At 40.1% G+C, this 22288-nt stretch overlaps 1 protein-coding gene across 2 annotated transcripts in view; it reads left to right on the forward strand.

Annotated features, from left to right (window-relative positions):
• The window catches only part of POU6F2 (POU class 6 homeobox 2), a 386904-nt gene extending 380750 nt beyond the window's left edge, over nucleotides 1-6154 (forward strand). Inside the window, exons 8-9 of one of the 2 annotated variants that reach the window (XM_008055780.2) lie at nucleotides 1459-1627; nucleotides 5083-6154. In XM_008055780.2, the coding sequence (XP_008053971.1) occupies nucleotides 1459-1627; nucleotides 5083-5587 (674 nt within the window). In that variant the 3' untranslated portion in view covers nucleotides 5588-6154. The remainder of the gene's footprint in view (nucleotides 1-1458; nucleotides 1628-5082) is intronic. The other variant, XM_008055781.2, reaches the window with a different exon arrangement.
• The last annotated feature ends 16134 nt before the right edge of the window (nucleotides 6155-22288 follow it).

The following is a 22288-nucleotide window of genomic DNA, read 5'->3' on the forward strand; positions in this document are numbered from 1 at the left end:
ATTATATTCTGCCTGATATTTTTCTCTGCTTCTTATGCATTAGTATTGAGTCCCACTCCCCTATATAGACTGCAGACTTCATAGAGACTGATATTCTTTTCCCCTCCCTCCACTCAGGGCTCCCAGAGACATTTTCTAAAAATTATGGACTGATAGGAGTGGTTGTACCACTCTTCAGTCTTTCCACAATGCAATTATGACTAATGACATATAAAAATTATATAGGACTTCTTTTTAAATGTGAAGATAAAAGTGCAGTGCACCCTTGTATTTGCTGATTCTATTGATAGAGTCCATTTTCCTTAGGCTAGAGGGAATACTTCCCAAGTAATGAGAGAGTCTGTACAGGAAACTCCAAACTCCATACAGATATTAACATTCGTATTTTAAAATCCTTGAAAAATTGACACTTGGCATGTAAATGTTTATTTTTTTTTCATAACAACTAGAGTTTCTATACCCCTGAGCCTAGAAGAGTAATATAGTCCATCACAGCCCTTGGACAAGTACTCAGATTTACTGAAATTGATGGGTTATTGTGCAGAAAGAGGAAGAGAAAAACTTCCACCTAAGTCCAAGGAATGAAGTGAAGAACAATAGAGCCAGCTTGCAGGGGGAATAGCTTCGCTACAGGCAGGATTGAGCAGCGCTTTGAAATCTTCCACCATCCCCAACCCATGCTGTCTCCAGCTTAGTGTACGCTTTCATTTATCCAGGGATCAGTAGCCAGGGGGGGAAAAGTTTCATTCTCCAGCTGCTGTGTCATTTCCCTTGATAAGTCCTAAATTGACCACGTTATCCGGCACCAAAGGAGCCTTTCTGTGGTAAGCATTTTTTATTATGTGCCCTTTCAGGGGACAAAGGCGTCTGTGTCAGTAAACTGCTATGAGGAGCAGGGGGGAGACAATATTATTTTCACAATTTCATAAGCATGCTCTTCTGAGGGACTAATGTAAATGTAATAAACTAGGCAACATTAGCCTGGCTGCACTGGTGATCAGGTAAAAGGGGAAACACGAAATGCTATTTTTTCTAAAAGCAGTTTCTAGCGCTAAAGTTTCCAATTAAGACATTCTGAATGGAAACATTTCCATTTTTATAGTTTTGTACAATATTTGAACAATTCTGACAAAATGGAGTTGCACCCTGCACCCCCACCCCCCACCCCACATAGCTGGCTGTTATTTGTGAGGCCCGAAGGAGCATGATCTTGCATTGGGGAAGTGGCAGTGTGAGAAAGCTGTGGTTTTATCTGGAACAGAAACATCTCGAAGGATGATTTGTGGAGGTGTAATGAGTTAAGGATAGTCTCAGGTACATCATCCGGGAGACAAAGAAAATATTCTGTGATGTTTCACTCTGCTGTTGAAGAGAGCCACTTTCTTATAAACCGTAATAAACGATATTGCTCGGTTGTGTGTTGACGTATTGATCCTATTTTTAAAAACATCTCCACAGATCCTCAAACGGCAGCGGGTGAGGTGGATGGGGTTAATCTGGAGGAGATCCGAGAATTTGCCAAAGCTTTTAAAATCCGGCGCCTGTCCCTTGGCCTGACCCAGACTCAGGTGGGACAGGCTCTCAGTGCCACAGAGGGCCCCGCGTACAGCCAGTCGGCCATCTGCAGGTAACCCGCGCCTGCATGCTGTAACCTCTCCTGGCCAGCCTGGGCCTCGTTTGTCCTCGTGGCTCAGCTCTCCTTCTTCGGGTGGGCGAAGCTGGAGGGGCAGAAAGTGGGAACAAAGTCTGGGGCAGCTGTATGTTGGGATTGGTGATCTTGATGCAAATGAAGGTGCTGAAGCAGAAGCAGATTTGGGGGTCCCGGCTTGATAACTCTTGTCAACTCACTAAGAACTTCCAAGGCGGGGTGATCTCACTGGAAATACACTACCCCAGGGCCAGGGTCTTCCTTCTGGGCCTACATTCCTAAGCAACTGAGAGCCACCCACTCCTGTCTACTATGCTGAGCAAATGTTGTGGAGTTGCTGGTCCTAATCTGTGTTATTGCTTTCACTATTTCTGGCCAGAGATGGCTATCAGGATTTTCCAAGTAAACACACATTAAAAAAAAAATTTATCATCTTGTGACCTTCAAAGTTTTCACTTGCCTTCCCAGACACCGCTTTAAAAGCATGTTTAAAAAAAATATATGGTTGCTTAAAATGGCTCAGGAAAGGGTAGTGACAATCTGGCCTAACCTTGCCCATGCCCCCACCAAATTAAATAAATAAATGACAGAATCCAGCCTTGGTTGTGTACAAGTTGATCCGGGTTAAGTCGTCAGAAGCAGACCCCGTGCATGCATGTGTGTGTTGCACTAATCCCATGTTTATGCATGAGGTAACAAAGGCACTTCGGTAAGAGCTTTTTCCTCTTGGGCAATGCCTTATGAGTCCTCCTCCATCAGGAAAAGCCAAGAAACCAACTCTAAACTCATTTAAGTGGATTTTGTTCTTGGTGATCCATGAAATGCTGTCTTTTTATCTGCTCTTTATACTTTTAATGTATTCCCCAAAGGACGGAAGTGTACTTTTCCTGCAGTTTAAGACTAAGGTTATAAATAACATCAGTATGGGGTAGTAGCTTGCAGCTCACATTTTGCTCAATGATTTTCCATAAAACCCATTGATTGTTGTTAAATACAAAAAGCACCATAGGATCCTCTCACTTCTGTGGCCTCCCCTACTGTTTTTTCTTATAAGATACCTCCCTGTAGAAAATAACCTTTATTCAGTCTATACAAGGATACTACTGCTGGGAAATTTGTTTCAAAGCTTGTATATGTTATTCCAAACAACATGTACAGAAGCATCAACACTAACAAGCAGCATCAATGATATGAATACCGTTGCTCCCTGTTGGGAAACATTAATTTTGTTTCATCTTGACAGCCTTGGGATAAAGGCAGCCACAGGTTTTTAAGTTGTTGCCAATTTTCTATTGGTGCTAAATTCCTCTTTGGCTTATTTTTAGGACTAAAATGTGGTTTATTTTTTACTGATGTAAGTGCTAACTAATGTTTTGACTCATACACCTAACATTTCTTGGGCATTCCCAATCAAATATATTGATTTCTAAAGTCTTCCCCAAGGAGTAGTCGGAAAAGCTGGGCTGAAATGCAGAGACCTTGGGAATTCCTAGGATAACGAAACATGTCAGATGCATTGCCTTTTGGCCCTTTCCCTAGCTTCCAATGTTTCTGTGAGATTGTTTTAGGAGCTATCTACCAAGGAAAAAAAAGTTGAAAGACCAAGATCTTACATTGGAACAATTTAAGTGAATTCAAAGGGTGGCAAAGGATCTACACTGGAACCTGCACACTCAGACATCACTTGTCCCTTATTAGCTGCAGTGACTCCTGGTATTGCTTTAAGTCCCTTCCTATTAGAGGCTCAGAGAAAAAGATGCCACCAAGACACTGGGCAGCCCTATCACAAGATCTGTCCCCTGGTGCCATGACACTGTAAAGCCTGTTGTCATGCTATCAAGAGTTTGAAACTTTAGGGCTCTTATGATGAACTATTACAAAATATGGTGTGTGGCAAATTAGCACAACAATTAGAGCTTTTGGGGAGCTTACCACAAATGACAAGCTCATTAAACAACATTAAATGATTAGTTCACTTTGTATGAGAGCAAATACACTTCTCCTCCTCTTGACCAATAGTGGAAGTTGGGCTTGTCAAAAATAAACAAATAACTCCTTGAACTCTACATGGATGGGGGAATGCTACAGAAATCGCATTAAAATTTGATACTATTTGTGCTGCTTATCACATTATAAGAGATCTAAAATGTGTTGCCAAAAATAAGATTATGGCACATAAAGAAAGCCTATCCTTTTCTGTCCTTTTGCAAGCATCCTTATAAAGCATTGTGGCTAACATGGTCTCATTTTAACTCTGTAAGAACAGACCATTGTAATAAGATGCACTTGACAATCAGATGGCTGTTTTTCATCAGCATGGAATACTGTAAAAAATAGAAGGAAATAATGTATCCAAAATTGTCATACTGGAGGGTAGTGAATTTGGATTTAAAAGAAACAAACAAACGAATAAAAGGAATTGGTACTTTTTTTTGTATTTCATTGAGCGTGAGTATGAGTTTGGTACCAGGATGACCTCTTAAAACATTCTATGTAATTTTGTCCAAGACGCTTCATATTTTTTAAAGTCAATGTAGCAAAGAATTGCTGATGGCAATTGATATATAGAAGACCTCATTTACAGAAAATGATATCATTCAAGTACAGTTTGCAGATATCACACATTAAACACAGCTTGATGCCCTGGTGCAAAAGTACACCATTACACTGGACGGTGTTTGGAAGGCATGAGGTTGCCTTAGCACATCCAGGGGTGGAGCGTTCCATAGTAATTACAAAGTGTCCAGCTGTTTGAGCGAGAACAGGAAAGTAGCAATGGGCTATGTTCTACCTGGAAAAGGAACAAGTTGTTAACTTATATATGGTGAAAATTGTTTGTTCCCAGAGAGAGAGAGAAAGAGAGAGAGAAGTCAAAATGAAACGCTAAAGAGAGATAAAAAGAGAGCTATAAAAGAAACATCCCAGTTGCCTTCACTGACTATGGTAATAGCGGTAACACTATCATAGCCATGTCAACAGGGGAAATTTAAAGAAAATCAAATGTAAACCATATACAGAAGCATTTTAAATGAAAGACCATGACAACTCTTGCCTTTGATGTCACTTCCTAGTGTTAATTTTTGCCTTAAAAATTCCGAGGATTGGGGAAATGGAACTGGTACCATTCAATAAAAGCTTAGATCGCAGAGTATACAGGGAAAAGGCCTCCGAGTTGTTTGTGTGCCCGTTGTGATAGCTCGCGCGACCTGCTGTCTCTGCCTCTCCTTGCCCTATCTGTGTGCGCGTGTGGTTTGCATGCACTGGCATGGAGCACGCTGGGAGGGTGGGCGCTGGCTTGGGTGGGGCTGGCTACCTTGCAGCTGGCTGTTAACCTGGAGTGAATTCGCCCTGCCAGGCAGTCAGGCAGGCAGGCAGGAGGCCCACCCTGGCAGAGGACTCAGTGTAAGACTGTTCTTTCTCAATTTTCCCCCCAGACACACCATCCTGAGAAGCCACTTTTTCCTACCACAGGAAGCCCAAGAGAACACTATAGCTAGCAGTCTGACAGCCAAACTGAACCCTGGCCTTTTGTATCCTGCCAGGTTTGAAAAGCTGGACATCACCCCTAAAAGTGCCCAGAAGATCAAGCCGGTGCTTGAGCGGTGGATGGCTGAGGCTGAGGCCCGCCATCGAGCAGGTATGCAGAACCTGACCGAGTTTATCGGAAGTGAACCGTCCAAAAAGCGCAAGCGGCGCACCTCCTTCACACCCCAGGCCCTTGAGATCCTCAATGCCCACTTTGAGAAGAACACACACCCCTCTGGGCAGGAAATGACCGAAATTGCCGAGAAGCTGAACTATGATCGGGAAGTAGTTAGAGTTTGGTTCTGCAATAAGAGGCAAGCCCTGAAGAACACAATTAAACGCTTAAAACAGCACGAGCCGACCACAGCTGTCCCTCTGGAGCCCTTAACAGACTCTCTGGAAGAAAACTCCTAAAGAGATGTCCACTCATAATCAGAAGCAAAATCCACAGAAACTAAGCTCCACCCTTGGGACTCCACCAAAACAAAACAAAACAGAAAAATTAATTTAAATTTAGAAATAGCTCCAGTCATCATCACCCTTGTAAGTAAAAGACTAAGAAAACTACCAAGTGGACAGAATGGTTTCTACATGTCCGTTGGTTTTCCAAAAAGGAGAAAGAAATTTTTTTGAAAATTTTTAAACAAGGAATACACCACACTGAAGGTGTGCAAGTTAGGATAGATCCCTTCCCCCACCTGTCTCCCCAAAGCCAGTTTTTTAATGGACTTAAAGCAAACCAAATAACCACGTACTTTTTTCTGTATATTATGAAAATGTGAACACATTTTAAGGAAAAAGGAAAAAACTAAACCAAAAACCAACAACAACAAACAAAAACTTTGATCTGTTCAAAGCGAATACAAGCCTGCCACCTGGAGGAAGGACTGCATCCTTCAGGTACTAAGTGCTGATTCACTATGAAACCTATTAACCAAAGTCAGAAACTTGGCATTGCAAACGCGGTCGTTCGTCTACTCTTCTCTGTGCGTAAAGTTGTGTTACGAATTTTTACATTTGTACTAACGGAAAAATAGGAAGCCTGATTTCTCTCATCTCTCTCATCTGTTGTCTCCACCCATGGGGTGGGTGCCATTGTTGAAGCCATTCTGTGAGGCTCACTATTGGGGTTTTTTTTCCGGGGGTGGGGAGGAGTGATCTTGTTTTTTTCCTTTCTTTCTTTTTGTCAGGGAGGGGTGGGGGACATCCTGGATCGTGTGCCAAAGCATTCATTGCTTTTTTCTCACTATGACTTGTGGGTTTGAGAAAAGAAAACGGAGCTTGCATTTCTCTTTTTTCCTCTCCGTCTCCCTCACGCATGGCCTCTGAGGTCTGCTGGAAGGCCACAGAAGTGGGGGAGAAATAGTCTTTGCCACTCAGATCCTAGTGAAATGCAGGAGAGACTCCAAAATAACTAGGGCTTTGCTCAATGAACTGTCAACACTGGCATAAGCTGTAATTGTGCTCACTGTCCACACCAGAGCTTGGGATTTTTCTCAGTCTGTTGGCCACGTACATGGAGAGCTGACCAAAACTAATTTTGTAATATAAACATAAGCTGCACATTTGGTTCAATACTTACATCTATGTTATGCTTCTGTGCAAAGCAATTTCTCTCAGAAGTCTGATAGCCAAAGAAATGTCTCAAGATTTCAGTCAAAATACACACATGGCATGCACACACCCATAAACACACACACAAAGAAACAGGTTAACAAGAAAGTGATAGCGACTGGATCATTAAAGACCATCGTGTATCCTATTAATCTCATCTTTTCTGCTACTTCTTTCATTCCAATAGCGATGGCAGACTTTTTTCAGCGGGGGAGCCACTGTTCTTGGGATATATAAATGGAGCAGAAAGGTGGCGGGCAAATTTAAACAATTGAAATTGAGAGGCCAGGTTCTTGAGGGGACAGGAGGTTTTAACAGCAACATGTTTTCACTGATAGAAAAAATATAGAAGGAACTTATCTAACATATCAGGATAGCCTTCACTATTAGAACTAGAGGATTATTTCCTTTTTTAAAAATAACTTAAAAGATCTGCTGGCTACGATAGCCCAATTAAGCAAGATATGAGGCTGCAGTGGAGATGAACCTCGGAACCTGTCACTGAAGTTTGCACTCCGGTATAGGCAGAAGGTGCTTCGTTAAAGGAGCAGGCAAAAGACATCCGTCGATTTGCTTGCGGTCAAAATGTAAATATTTATGAGTAACTAATTAAGAATCATGCTCATGTACTATCTAGAAGTAAATTGTGAAAGAAATAAGAGAAACCCCACATCAAGTTGTCCAACTGATTAGAAATGCCATCTATGTTCCTAAAACACTCCCTCTCCCCTGGGAGTTTGAGTTTCTTCTGTTGGCTCCTTTGCTGGTTGTGTAAATGCTACAGTATAATTGTCCCCTCCGATGATTCGTGCAACAATCAAGAGGCTACCAACAAGGAAACACTAAAAGAAATCCTGGAAGCAGAATGAGTCGCCTGTAAGGGTGTTTCCATTTCCCTAGTCTGATGCCCATTGGGCCACCGCTAACCTGATCTTCAATGCTGAAAACATCATGGTACCCGTTTCACCACCTCAAAAACTGCACAAATACCAACAATACAGAAATCCAAAACTTTATTGATTAAAACAGATTTTGGATTCTCCTAAGACTTGCTCCAAATTCCATCAAGGAAAGCTCCCCAAGAAGAGAAGTTAACAAGATAACATATGAAGGATGCTAAATATTTAAATATATGCCTGCAGCGGTTACATAAGGCCTGCTCACTTCTGAGATCTATAATTGGGAGGGTCTAACTAGGACAGGGAAAGTATAAAATAAAAGTAATCTTCCAGGGTGGAACAAAAAATAAATATATTCATCCCACAGTCATAACACCATTCATGTGCAGTGATTTTTTTTATGGTTTTATAATTTTGTATTGTTTTATAAATTATTTATAAGGTGTTGTAATGCTTCTTATATTAATTTTTTACAGATAAATCTTTTGCTACAAGGCATAAAAAGGTGCCTGAACAGATTCTTAGGAATATAAATTATACTGTGTAACTCATAAGTCTTTGGGACTACATCTATTGCTTAATTTTATGATAACATTTCTTATTTTCACTTGTAAACAACTTCATATACCAATAGCGTTTAAGTGTCTTTTATGTTTTCAAGAACTGGAAGTTAAGGTTGCCACCAACAAAAAATAAAAGCCACTTTGGGCATATGTGATTGTATTTCAAGCTTCAGTATTTTGCTCACATGTTTTAAAATTACTACCATCTTCGTCTTCATTATTTTGTGAAAAAATGACAATGGATGCTATCTTTTACTCTTGTTTGTGGGTTGTTGTTGTTTTTTCTTTTTCAACCCAAAAACCATATTTTGAACAGTTGAAAGTTTTAATTGCATTTGCAAGGTTTTAGTTTTTTATGTTGTAATTACACAGACACACACACACATACACATACACGCAACACAACACAAAAGAGAGAACAAAAAAGCAAAAGGAGCTAGGAAAAAAAAAACAAGTAGAGGCGTATCAAAGAACTCAAGCTATAACCAAAAAGAAATTGTAAAATGCCTTTGCTCGTTTCTCTACGCTGGACCAAAGCTCAATATTTGTAGGTATATGCACATTGTATAGATATGGCTAAATGTTGCTGACAATCTTGCAATACTAAACTGTTCCTATTTTAAGAAAAAAAAAAGAAATACAAACTGTTCATCAATGTTTTACCTCAGCACTCTACTTGTACCCAGTTAATGACCAAGCTTAAAAAAAAAATGGAGAAAAAGGAAATTGATTTTCATTTTAATGTTTGACTGTAAAATCTGTTTGGATAACATTTTGTAATGAGCTTTTTGTCATGTGATCTGCTTGTCTTCAACTTGAAATTATGTGAGGCACATTTGTTTATTTGTTGTTAAGAAAGTGATTTTTTGTTTTTGTTTTTGTTCTATGTGCTGTGATCTAGACTGGTCACCAGGGTCACTTATGAGGCACGACAGAGATCTGCTTCTCCATCCCTGGAGCAGGCAGCAGGAGGGAGGGCAGGAAAACAGAACTGGGTTGTATTGGAAAAAATCATCATGACGAGAAGTTGACATGATAGACTTGTGACCAAGAAGCCAAACTGGATATTTAAAAGCTCCTTACTTGCTCTGACATTGAAACCAAAGCTGATTTATCTGCACAGGTTGCTTAATGTTTAAAAAAAAAAAACTGTACTTAATTTAGAGCAATATCTGTATGGTCAGTAAAGCTGCACTTTGTGTATTTCTTAACAGCTTCAGATCTGTCACTTTTAATTTGTACCATAAAAAATAAAGAATTGTTTGACATGAGCTTCTAGGCTAAGTGTGTCTCCCAGTCAGATATATCACTTAAATTATAAGCATTTAAGTAAGCATATGTTAGAAATCCCAATTGTTAAGAAAAGGAAGGGGTTTGAGCAGGCTGGTTAATATCATGATTGTTTTAACTTTTCCAATGAAATACTATATTCGTGGGGACTCCTTTGATGCAAGTTATAGAAATCCAACTCAAACTTGCTCACACGGAAAGATACTATATTATTTGACTTAATGGGATAGCCTGTTGTGGACCTCAAGTACAGCTGGGTACAGTGGTTTCAAAGATGTCATCATCCTGTCCTGCATGGCTTCCTTTTCAGATGTATTCTCTAACCATCAGCCCCAGGGCTTTGAGTCCTGCACCTGTCTCTAAACTAAGCACCAGTGCTGGGGGACAGTGTGCTTAAGTGGGTCATTTGCTCATCCCTGTCTGTAGTGGGTGGATGGGGCCTCATGATGACAACCCCTCAGACCACAAGGAATGAGAGAAAAGTCCCCATAGGAACCAGAAGACAAAAGATGAGCCATGCTAGTGGGCAGACAAAAGCCAAAACCCCACAGTCTACCACTAACACCCAGCTGTGCACCAGGGGTTGTAGAGTTCTGCCAGCAAAGAGTGTTCTGCTGCTCTTAAGCAATGTCTGCTATTGCATGTTCTGGAAAATTTGGGTATTTAGAATATGCTCTTGCTTGAAGTTTAATGTGAGTAGGAGTGGTGAGTGAATGTTATACAATTTGCTAATTCAAAAGATAGGAGCATTTTGCTAAAAAAAAAAATCAGCAAAAAAAAAATAACATTTAGAATTACAATCTTCATACTTTTAGTGACCTTTGGCAAACACTTCTAATGCTACATGAAGGTCTATATATCAACTTCATGTTAAGATTGATAAGAAGTGCTTTGGGACAAGCAACAGAACCAAAAATCTGAGTACCCATGCATTATAAATGGACAAAAATGGGCAAAGAAAGTGACCAGGAAGCTCTAAGACTGACTTTAGGAGAAAAAAAATTTGCTGATGTCTCTGTCCTCATGGGTGGAGAAAAGACAAAAGAAAGTCATTTTCAGGCTTTTTTTTTCCCAAGTGTAACACTCTAAATATATTCTGGGCAAAAGTATTGCCTATGATGATGCCATTATTATGAATAACTTTGACTTGAGAAACTCTAAAATGTCTTCTTTAAAAAGACAGCCATCATTTAAATTCAATCATATTCCACAAATCATTTCATATTCCACAAATATCTGCTAAGCACTTCATATGTGCCAGAAAATTCTATATGCTGGGGACTCCAAAATAAACAGAAAGAAACTTTGCCTTCAAGAGACTCATATTCATTGTGCACAAATCAGTAATACTTCTCTAGAAATTAAAATCCATGGTTCTTATACTATAATATTTCACTAATAAAACAAATTTCAAAATTAAAATGATAAAAAATAGTTCTGAGGCTGACTTCAGAACAGAAGATGAATGGATGAGCATAGCCTCGGCTAGGAAGACAGTCACCAGTATCTATCTTAAATTATTTCAATCATAATTTTATAGGATAATAATTTCTACTGAGTATATAATAATAATTATAAATAAATAGCAATGTTCTGCTAAACCAACCACATACACACAATATATTCAGTCACGCATATAGCAGGACAATGGTTGAGGAGTTTAATCTAAAGAAATCTGGGATTGAAAAGAGTTCAGAAGCAGTCTGTCCCAACCTGTAGATAAAACCAACTCCTCCCTGACAAACACAGGTCTGGGTGCCTTGTCCATGGTTCTGCCCTTTGCAAGGAGTCCAGCCAAACGGGGTCTTTTGGCCTCTCTCCTATACATTGGGGAAAGTCATGATCGATGGAAGAAGATGACACCTAGAAAGGTCTTCAGTGTAATGGATGAAAATCTTTCTAAAACATGCGAAATATTTCTGTTTTCTGAAAGCAGATCATGAGCATAACTTACCCTCTTCTTGAGGGTCTTTCTCTTTCTGTTGACGTTATCCTTGTTAATGGCTCCAACCATCAGCCATCCAAAGCAGTCATCAGAGAGTCATCCCGACTCCTAAACACACACACACACACACACACACACACACACACACACACACACACACACACACTCACATACATCAAGTCACCAAAAGTCCTGGCAGTTCTGCCTCATTAATTCCTTCTGAATCTGTCTCCTGGTCTCCATCCCCCCACTGCCACCATTTAGTTCAGACCCACCTGCCTCTCACCTGGATCACCATGGTATGCTCCCCCATGCTCATTATATATTTGCCACAAGAACAGTCATTCTAAAAAGCCGGTATAAACATATTTCTCTTTTGTTTAAAACCTTTCCAACTTTTACCATTGCCTTCAGAATGAAAAACAGACTCCAACATAGTGCATCGTAACTTTTGTGACCTGATCCTTGTCTATGTCTTCAGCCTGATGGCTCATCAATTCTCAGTTCATCCAGTTCAGTCCTTGCCTTACCAAACATCCTAAAATTTCTCCAATGCCCAAAGCACTTTTGGTGCTCTACTCTGTGCTTGAGATGTTCATCTATCGCACTGTTAGCTTAATTTCTGATCCTCTATGACTCAATTCTATTCAATTCCACGAATAGTCTTGGATTCCTACTATGTGCCAGGCATTGTGCTTCCTTCCCTCATCATAGCATTGATAAAATTTGCATATTTATCAGCCACCACTTAAATGTTACAAAATCACCGCTAGAGATCTCTGAATGGTTGTGGACTTGACATACAGGTAAAGTGTGGTTTGGTAATGTATTGTTGGAACTAGTTGTCATTTGTATGTGATATACATCTTCCCTGTCTAATAAGAGTAACAGTAATCTCATATTTATATAGTAAACTCTGACATATATTATTTTATCTGCTCCTAGCATGAGTCCATGGAAGTGTGGTGATTCCTGCTTTATAGATGAGAACTAAGAATCATAGGAGTTAATAGGCTTGACCAAAATCCCAAGTTCATAGGTAGAGCTGGCTCTTGAATACATTAGGAACTAGAATATTCACCAAGGTAAGTACACACTGAAACATAGTGATCATATCTGATCCCACCATGTCTTTGAATCACTAGTGAAAATACAGTATCTGACATATGGTAGCAGTTCAGGAAAGACTCACTGTTACTGATGATAAATTCCAATTGTCTAAATACCAAGTCCACTATGATTTTGGTGAACTTAGTCTGAATGATTAGTGCTTGGCATAAACAGTAAAAGATACATAAAGGGAAATTAAAAATGCCTTTATATGCTGTGTCATATCTTTATCACTGAGATTTAGGGCCTTCAGATAATAATATGTGGAGTGCCAATTATTCCAAAGGCAGATGAGTTAAAAGCCAATGGAAAAGTGAAGGAGAAAGTCAGAATCTCACTAGCAAGAGAGGAACATGCAATGTGAATGGTAACAGGAAATTGGCTTGGGACCTGGGCTGGTGGGTCCACTCCAGAATTTTTTGATAGTTACATGTCACTTGTAAGAGTTTAGTTGTGCTTCTGACCATTAAGGACTTCTAACTTTACCAGACCTGAGATGGTTATTTGGGAACAAATCACAGTCTTCCCATTGCTTTATCCATACCACTGAAGTCTGGGATCTGTGTACAATTAACTCTGTGGGTTAGTGGGCTTTGTTATTGAGGTCACTGAGGCATCACCTCTGAAAAAGGGAATGTTCCAGGATGTTTGACTCTTTGCACTATGCAATGATGGGAGAGAGACTATAGCCAAAAAGACCCAGAACTGGAGTAGCACCAAAAACCAAACTTCAGCCAAAGAGCAAAGAACTCATAGGCAATAATAACATTGATGGTGAACCATGATATTGAAACACTTTGCAGATGCTCTTATTAAGATACTAGACAAATGCAGAAAAGACAAAAGCAAGAGAAAAACAGAAAAGCATTCCTTGGATACCTACCATATATAGGAATTACTGCCCTCATTTTCAACTCTTGCACGGTTATCTGAGATTTGAGACCTGCTTAGACATACTTATGCTACTAATAAATGTTCTCATGGCAGAAGATTCACTAAGACTTACTTACATTTAAACTGACTAAACTCTTTAATTAGTGCCCCATTCAACTAGTGGTTCACTTAGACAAATCCACTTTGGGTCCAAGGATCTGGTTACCATTTGGGTAGTATCTGTAGCTATAGATGAAGGAAAAGAAATCATTTGGGCAACTTTTTTGTGTTTTTCCTCTCAGTTTTGTTGTTTTGGGTATATCTTACTAGACAAATAATCTATGTTTATTGTAGAAAATCTGAATACACAAAGAAACAAAGACATTTCCATTGTAAGCATATTCTAGTTCAGCTGTTTTTCTTTATAGTGCTCTATTTTAACACCTATGAGCACTATGTTTTAAGTGATTGTCTTGAACTTCAGAGACAGAGGGTAAATTAGAAAATCAAAACCAGAACTCATATATTTTAAAATCCCATCTGTAAAATCCACAGCTGTTTGGGTTGCCAAAACTCAGTAATTATTTACCCAGAATCCTAACTAGACCCACCAAGAAGCTTATCATGGAGGAAAACACAACAGCCCCTGGTTGCCTGGGGGAAGACATACTGTCCAAGACTGTTTGCACACGGGCCTTGCTAACCAGCCAAGAAGCACTAGTGAGGAAAAGTAGGTTTTAGTCATGGAAGCATGCACCCCAGATATTGGCAAGCTTGTAGCAGCTGACATCACGAACTCTTAAGGTAAGACTCTACATCTTATTCAAAGAATGATTTTGTCTTCATAAAAGTTCAAACCATACCAGTGCCTTCAATGATCACATCATGCACACACTAAGCACTATACACTTACACCTAATAGAAAGCCAGTCTATGGTATAAAGGTATGGGGAAATGACTTAAACCTGTCAAAATCATCTGATTTGATACAACACACCCTGACACACATGTCAAACATTTTTATTGCTTTTTTCCAATAGCACAAACTTAACTCTTACTTTTTAACACACACCTACTGTGTCATCAATGTTCAAATTCCTACTTTTGGGGTTTTGTGCTATTTTGAACAGAGAGGAAGAGACTACACAGCCTCCTGATTCTGCTCCTGGGAGGTCACAGTACAGTCTTTCCAAAAAATAATGTGTGCTCAAGCACTTGCAAGTATACGTTATTTTTTTCTGCTTCTAAACCTATCAGACTCCCCAGGAAGAATGAAAAAAAGAAAAATGAATGTAGCTGAAGGCTCCAAAGAGTATACAAACACAGGTTTCTCTGCTATTCCTCTTCAGAGGAAGCATTCACTTCTGAGGGGTGTCTATTTATACTTCCTGAAGAGCTCAAAAAACGGGACACACCAGTGCCAACTACACCATCTCTGCGTCCTCTCTCCAAACCTTTTATTTTCTACTTCTCTTTTTAAAACTTACTTTGCTCTTATTTTCCCCAAAACTGGAAGGGTGAGATGCATTATCAATGTAGCCAGACAAGGCAATTCACTGTTTCTCAGACACACCTCCTCAGCTCTCCACCAGGGAACTCTATTTGCATTTTGTGTTCTCTTGACCAACTACTCTTTCCCTAACCTCGCATCCAAACCCTGATCAGCCTCCAAGGTCCAGATAGAAGTTCTGAGACTTGAAATGATAACAGTGAAACTGACTATTTGAAGCTGAGGCCAAGGTGGGGCTCTACTGGTACTGGAAAATAATATATATTTTAAGTTTTGAGAGCTGTGCTCTGCTGTTGTGGCACAAAAGCAGTTATTGTACACAGTGTGTAAACAAATGGTGGTGTTTTTGTTTCAATAAAACCTTATTAACAAAAACAGCTGGCTGGGTTTGGCCCATGGGCCAGAGTTTACCAACCCCTGATCTACTGGGTTAAGTCAGTTTGGGGCCACGCAGTCCCTTTAAGTCTTCCATGGACTCTGGGCATAGACCTACCCTTTGCTGTCTGTAATGATGCTGTCAGGGCTCTACCCAGGAACCCCAGGATTCTTTTACCCCTTTTTGTGTACTTTGCCACCTGCTTCAAAAATATTTGTCCTCCCACCCAATTTTTTTCACCTGTGGCTCTTCTGGAGGACTTCCTCAAGCTACTGGAGTCCTTGTCTGCAGGAGCACAGAGCCCCAAGTGCCTGGGAGTTTATGCCATCAACCCCTGCTCCTGGTGGCAAGAGGATAACTGTCCAAGCCCCCTACCTACAGCCTGGGCACCTCTGAACCTCATACACACTTCAGCTTGAGGGATCAGACTTCAGTCTCTCACCTCAGAAATGCACCTGAAATCACTCCCTGGCTTGGCCTGTTTCTCTACTCCATTACCGGGTTTTCCCCAATTCCTTCCTTAACAAATCACTTATATTCAGATCCTCATGTCTGGGGAACCTGACCTCAGGCAGCATCTCAAAATATTCAAAAACTTCTTGCCTCCAGAACCTGGAAAAGATGCTCAGACACACCCCTAGATCTACCCAGGGTCCAGGAGCCCCATGCGACAGACCTCAAACTTAGCCTATGATTGAGGTTCAAACTCATGCAGAAGATCTGAGAGACTGGGGTTCCCCAAGGGACCCAGATTAGAGTGAGAAAAGGGAACTTTTGAGGGAAGATGGCTGTGAATGGGGAGGAGATTGACAGAGTCCTGAGCAGCAGTGAAAGGAAGACCCTGCCTGAAAGAGAAGAGGCGGGAAAGAACTGTGGCATTTGGAGTCAAATAGTTCACCACTCCCAGCAGCAGGGCCAGACATAGGGTGAGGCAAGCAAGGCCCGGAAGACACAAAATGTTTTAAGGAGGCACTCAGGACTGCATAAAGTTTACATTGGACATCTCACCCTTGTCATGGCCCTTCTCCAAGGGCTGGTCCTTCGATGCAGGAGGAGAGTTCCTGGCAGCCAGGGAAGAACTTCAGAAGGTCAGCTGTCTGACAGAAGTTGGCAGCTTTAAAAAGGACAGCAAGGGCAGCGGCTCGTGGGAAAAGGCTGCTCATCCAGTCCATGGGCTTCAGAACCTGGTTCTGTGCTGCGTGGGATGGCAGTGGACTCAGCCTTCTTGCTTTTCCTGGCAGAAGCCAGGCACCCTCCTTGACTCAGCAACTTTACTTGAACTGCAGCCTCTGCTCAAAAAGCCCCTACTCTCTCCCCTTCTTCCAGTCTTTAAATCACAGCATTTCAGTGGCCTACAAGGACCACCCTAATAATATTGCTACCTTCACACACCACCACCTCCTATCACTCCCTAAACCCTCAACCTACTCGACTTTTTCCCCATTGCACTTGTAATCATCTCATATGCTGCATAGTTAAATTATTCAATATATTTGCTGTTTGTTATCTGTCTCCTCCTGATTAGAATGTAACCTCCTCAAAGTCAGCAATCCTTGTTTAATATATTTTTTGTAAGCCTTGAGAACAGTGCCTGGAATATAGTAGGTGCTCAATAAATGATTGTAGCCTGAATGAATGAGGGTGGTTTGGAAACATGGTAGTTTAGAGTTGCCAGAGTTAACAAATAAACATTCAGGATACTCAATTCAATTTAAATTTCAGATGAACAAAAATTTTTTTGTATAAATGTGTCCCAACTATTGCATACTAATACTACAAATTTTTCACTGTTCATCTGAAATTCAAATTGACCTGGGCATCGTGTATTTTATCTGACAACCCTATAATGGGCACAGCTACCACTTGTTGATTGAGCAACTGCAACCTGCCCACTACTGTGTTAAAGGTTTCAGTCATATTTAATCTATAAAGCAGCCCCATAAGGTACTATTTAGTATTTTTCTGTTGAAGAAGAGACTACGGAACCAGAAAGACCCTAAGATCCTAGCCCAATGTCTCACAGCTTGTAAGAGGGAGACTGGAGATACAAGACCAGTTCTGTCTGAACTGCAAGGCCTAAAAGATTCTCCCTAAGATTCTCCCTAAGCTAGGTGCCCATAGCATTGCCCTCCTGTAATCTTTTTCCTGTATTTCCTCCTAGCACTAGTGTGTCCCTCCCGGCACCTGCCACAGTGGATTTTTACCTTCCAGTCTGATATTAATGAAAGAAAACTCAATTGTCCAAATGGGAATCCTGGCACTGCCATGGTGCTGCTTTCTGCTACAGACGCTCACCTCCAATCCCCAGCCCAGACCGCCAGGAGAAAGAAGGCCCCTGGACAGCCTGAGAGAAGGTGAATATCTAAAATCTAAAGGGTGATGAACTTTTTTCAGAAAAAACAACGATAAATCATACCAAAATGGTCCAGCCTTCCTCTCCAGACCAGATAAGAAGAAACAGAAAGGTTATTCTCTTGTCTGTCATTCAGAGGCTCTCTGTGTGCGATTAAATGTCTACTTTGGTTATACATCACTGGGACACTTTGGATGGGAGGCTGTTAAGGACAACAGACATAAACTGAGACCTTCATTAAATATTGGTAATTAAATGAAATCCTACTTATTTGACTCTTATTTATATATTACATTCTGTGAAAAGTAAAGTTATAATAGTGGTCATAAACTCAAATGCTAACAAGTCTGGAAGACTATGTATATAAGAAAAATTAACCCAAGGGCACTGTATAAGTACAAGGATAAAAAACACCTAACACTTGGCATCAAGTGTCAAGAGACAGTAAAGAGTAGTGGAGGGTGTGGTGAACAGGAGAATGCATGTCTATCTAAAGGGCATAACTGTGACTCAGCAAAGGCCTATTGTTACTTTGTGGGAAGACAGATGTAATCAGATCATCTAGTTTTTTCAGAAAGGCTGAAAATCTTTATGTTTATGCAAATTTTCCTAATTTATAAATATTGATGACCATTTTTTAAATTTATATATACACAAACCAAATTTCTGGTTTATATTGTTTTCCTTGTCTCTTAAGAATTCTTTCAGCCGGGCTCGATGGCTCAGCCTGTAATCCAGCGCCTTTGGGAGGCTGAGGTGAGTGGATTGCCTGAGCCCGCGGGTTTGAGACCCGCCTGGGCAACTTGGCGAGACTTCATCTCTACAATAAATCAAAAATTAGCCGGGCGTGGTACCGCGCACCTGTAGTTCTGGCTACTTGGAAGGCTGAGGCGGAAGGATCGCCAGAGCCCGGCAGGTCGAGGCTGCGGTGGCCGGGAGTGGCCACTTACACTCCAGTCTGGGTGACAGAGTGAGACTCCAACTCAAAAAAAAAAAAAAGAATTCTTTCAATACTTTTTGCAAGGCAGATCTACTGTTAAATGAATTCCCTCAATTTTTGTTTGTCGGAGAAAGCCCATTTCTTCTTCACTCTTGAAAGATAATTTCACTGCATACAGAAGTCTAGGTTGGTGATTTTTTTTCTTTCAATCCTTTAAATATTTCATTTCACTCCCTCCTCACTTGCTTCATTTTTTGATGAGAATTTTGATATAATTCTTATGTTTGCTCCTGTATAGGTAAGATATTTTTTTTCTTCTGGCTTCCTTCAAGATTTTCTCTTTGACTTTGATTTTCTACAGCTTGAATATGGTTGCAGTCTCAATGTCAAAGACAATTGATTATGCCTGAGTGTACATTTTGGTACTTATTCTGCTATTCTCTGAGCTATGATTTTATGTCCCAGCATAAATATACTCACATATAACAAACCATCCTTTATGTACAATTTGACTAACCAAACGCTCCTAGTCATGAACTTGTTGAAGAACAGCAACTGGTAACTTGGGGTAGGAAAGTGAGTAAAAGAAAGATCTCTTATAAAGGGTAGTTATTGTGTCCAAATAGCCAAGTATCCAAACCAGCAAGAGACAGTTGCAAGGAAAAACATCAGACTAAATAATATGTGCATATATTTATTTGGAGGATAAAATAATAAAAATCATACAAAATTGATTTGCAAATAATGAAGTATACAATTCTATATGAATACAAATAAGGAATTTTCATTCTTATTTGTAATCTTCTTTATAATTTTTTTGTCATAAGGGAACGTGTACAGGAAAATAGAACAGTAGTAAATATTTTTAAGGGACTTAAACAGTTGTTTTTTTCAAACAATTTTAAAATTTGCACAGAGTATTAGAGCTAGAAAAATCATAATAGAAGCAAAGATAGTTGATTGAACTTTTTTAAAAGTTAATTTAGGGTCACAAGGAAAAATTACATGGAACCAAAAATTACATGGAACATATGACCACCCTCTTGTATCCAAGGATGGTAGTCACATCCTCTAGAGACTCCCATGTTGAACTTTGGGTCAAAATGAAACCACACAACACTGTCACATGAACTGCTGTTAAGTCAGTTCTCCACCTCATGAAACTGCTCTATGTTTTCATTCAAATGCAGAATTTTGTTGGTTTGTACCCACATCCCAGGCTGCCAAGCTGTTTCTCAGTAATGGTTCTGTCATTTAACAAAAACATCTGCTTTCTCTCAAAATATGCGACAAACTTTTGGGAGGTCCTAAATAGATGCCTTCAACCACAAGTTACAGAAATCAATCTCTGACTCCCTTAAATAAAAAGTGGAAATTGTCAGGCTTGGTGGCTCAGCCTGTAATCCTAGCACTTTGGGAGGCTGAGGCTAGTGGATTGCCTGAGCCCGCGGGTTCAAGACCCACCCGGGCAATTTGGTGAGACCTTGTCTCCACAATACATCAAAAATTAGCCGGGCATAGTAGCGCACGCTTGTAGTTTTGGCTACTTGGAAGGCTGAGGCGGAAGGATTGCTGGAGCCCAGGAGGTCAAGGCTGCAGTGGCCAGGAGCATGCCACTGTGCTTCAGTCTGAGCAACAGAGTGAGACTCCAACTCTAAAATTTAAAAAAAAATTTTTTTAAGTGGAAATTTATTGAGAGGGAATTAGGACCTCGGAGAACTAATATGTGCCTGGTTGATCAGGCTAGGAAAATGGACAAAAGCTATCTTGTGAGGAATGAGAAGGAGGGAGCACAATTATCTTTTACTAGAAATATTCTATTTCAGATAATGCCTTTATCTTGAATGGACACTAAAATCTCTTTGCTTTGTTTTGATCTGCAGATGCTTGACCAAGTCTCTGCCACATTTTGAAAGTCAGAAAGTGACGAAGGGAAGAACTCTTCTGATGGTCTTTTACCATCAGTAGTGAGATACTGGGTACTACCCACTGTGTCACGAAAACCATACACCATGGGGAATTCCCCTAGTAGAGCAGACAGGGTTGGGCACAAGAAAGTCACAAAATATCAAAGCTCACCATAAGTGGGGCATTTTTATTTAAAAAAAAATGTTTCCAAATAGCATAAAGCAAAATTGATGTTCAGAGGACATATATTGCTACAGGTATGTCTGTTGGTCATAGCCAGCATCTGTCCTGATTGGCCTGTGTTGTTAAATATTTTGACTATCACCCTGTATTTAATGCCATATGAAGCAGATTTAATTAAATAAAATGGATGAAAATGGTATTATAATCTTGGTCAAATCAAAAGGTGGGATTATTAATCAATAAGACCAATTTTCTGGTGTGATTATGAATAAGTTTTCAAGGCACTTGGAAAAGAGAAGTCCAAAGTCTTTTTTTATCTTTGGCAGTAGCATTGGAATAAAGAAGCTATGGTGTGGAATATTTTGGTTTATGTTGTCATCGTCTGTAAATGCCTGTGTATCTGTTTAGGAATCAGACTTTTAATCTCACAGTCCCAGATAAATGTGTCAGATATAACAAACTATCCTGTATGTACAAAGACAATATGACTGACCAAGTGTTCTAGTCATAAACTTTCCAAAGAACAGCAACAAGTAACTTGGGATAGGAAAGTGAGTAAAAGAAAGGCCTTTTGTAAAGGATAGTTATTGTGTTCAAATAGCCGAGCATCTAAGCCAGCAAGAGAGAGTTGCAAGGAAAAACATCAGAATAAATAACATGGGCATGCATTCACTGAACCAAAAGGATCAGCACAAAGAGGAAAACAAACTGGACACACAAGATAAAATTTTAAAAAGAGACAACCACAGGCATAGGAAGGCAAGGGGAGGAAAGAAATGGAGGAATCAAATTGAGTCAAAACAAAATCTACAAAGAAAAACAGAATTATAGATCTTAGGGTTGAAAAAAAAGAACCCACAAGGGCCTTAGGAAGCCCCAGGTGAAGGCAGTGCTGCTCGCTGCACTAAACCTTTCATTTTTCATCTGCTTGTCTCTGAACACCCAGAAAGAGACCTCTATCTACAAACCCTTCTATGCTCGCCATTGTTCGAAAATTGGATCTTCAGAGTTAAAAAGTTTCCCTCATTGTGATGAGGCCCATTCTCCTTTGCTATACTTTTAACCACAGTAAATAACTTGTCTCTTTTTCTTCTGTTATTTTTTCTCAGTATTTATAGATGCATCAGTAGTTTCTTTCCTTCAAAATGTGCATATTCAATTCCCTCGACCCCAGCTGCCTTTGAAATGCGTGATTTTGAAAAGAAGGAGAGAGAGAGACAAGGGTCATCTTTATGGTGCTTTGCATATCCCCAGTTCATCAATGTCTCCTCAATAATGAGAAAGCCCAAGCTGAACCAGGCATTTAGTCCCCTAAGTGGGCACATCTATCAGCCCTCTCTACGTATTGATTAGCTGATTGATTTTTAAGATTTATAGAAATGCACTCCCTGCCAAGGTCTCTGGGCATCTCTATGACAGTAACATTAAGCAACATAAAGAGATGGTCGCTCCTTGTCCCAAAGGCTTCCTCTTGCCATTCAAGGGGTTTTTTAAAATGCACATTAAAAGATGGACTTTATGCGATGTACTGAAGGTCATCCAAAAAAGGTT

Source organism: Carlito syrichta, unplaced genomic scaffold (genome assembly GCF_000164805.1).
Source record: "Carlito syrichta isolate Samal-C Ts95f unplaced genomic scaffold, Tarsius_syrichta-2.0.1 Scaffold301952, whole genome shotgun sequence".
Lineage (NCBI taxonomy): Eukaryota > Metazoa > Chordata > Mammalia > Primates > Tarsiidae > Carlito > Carlito syrichta.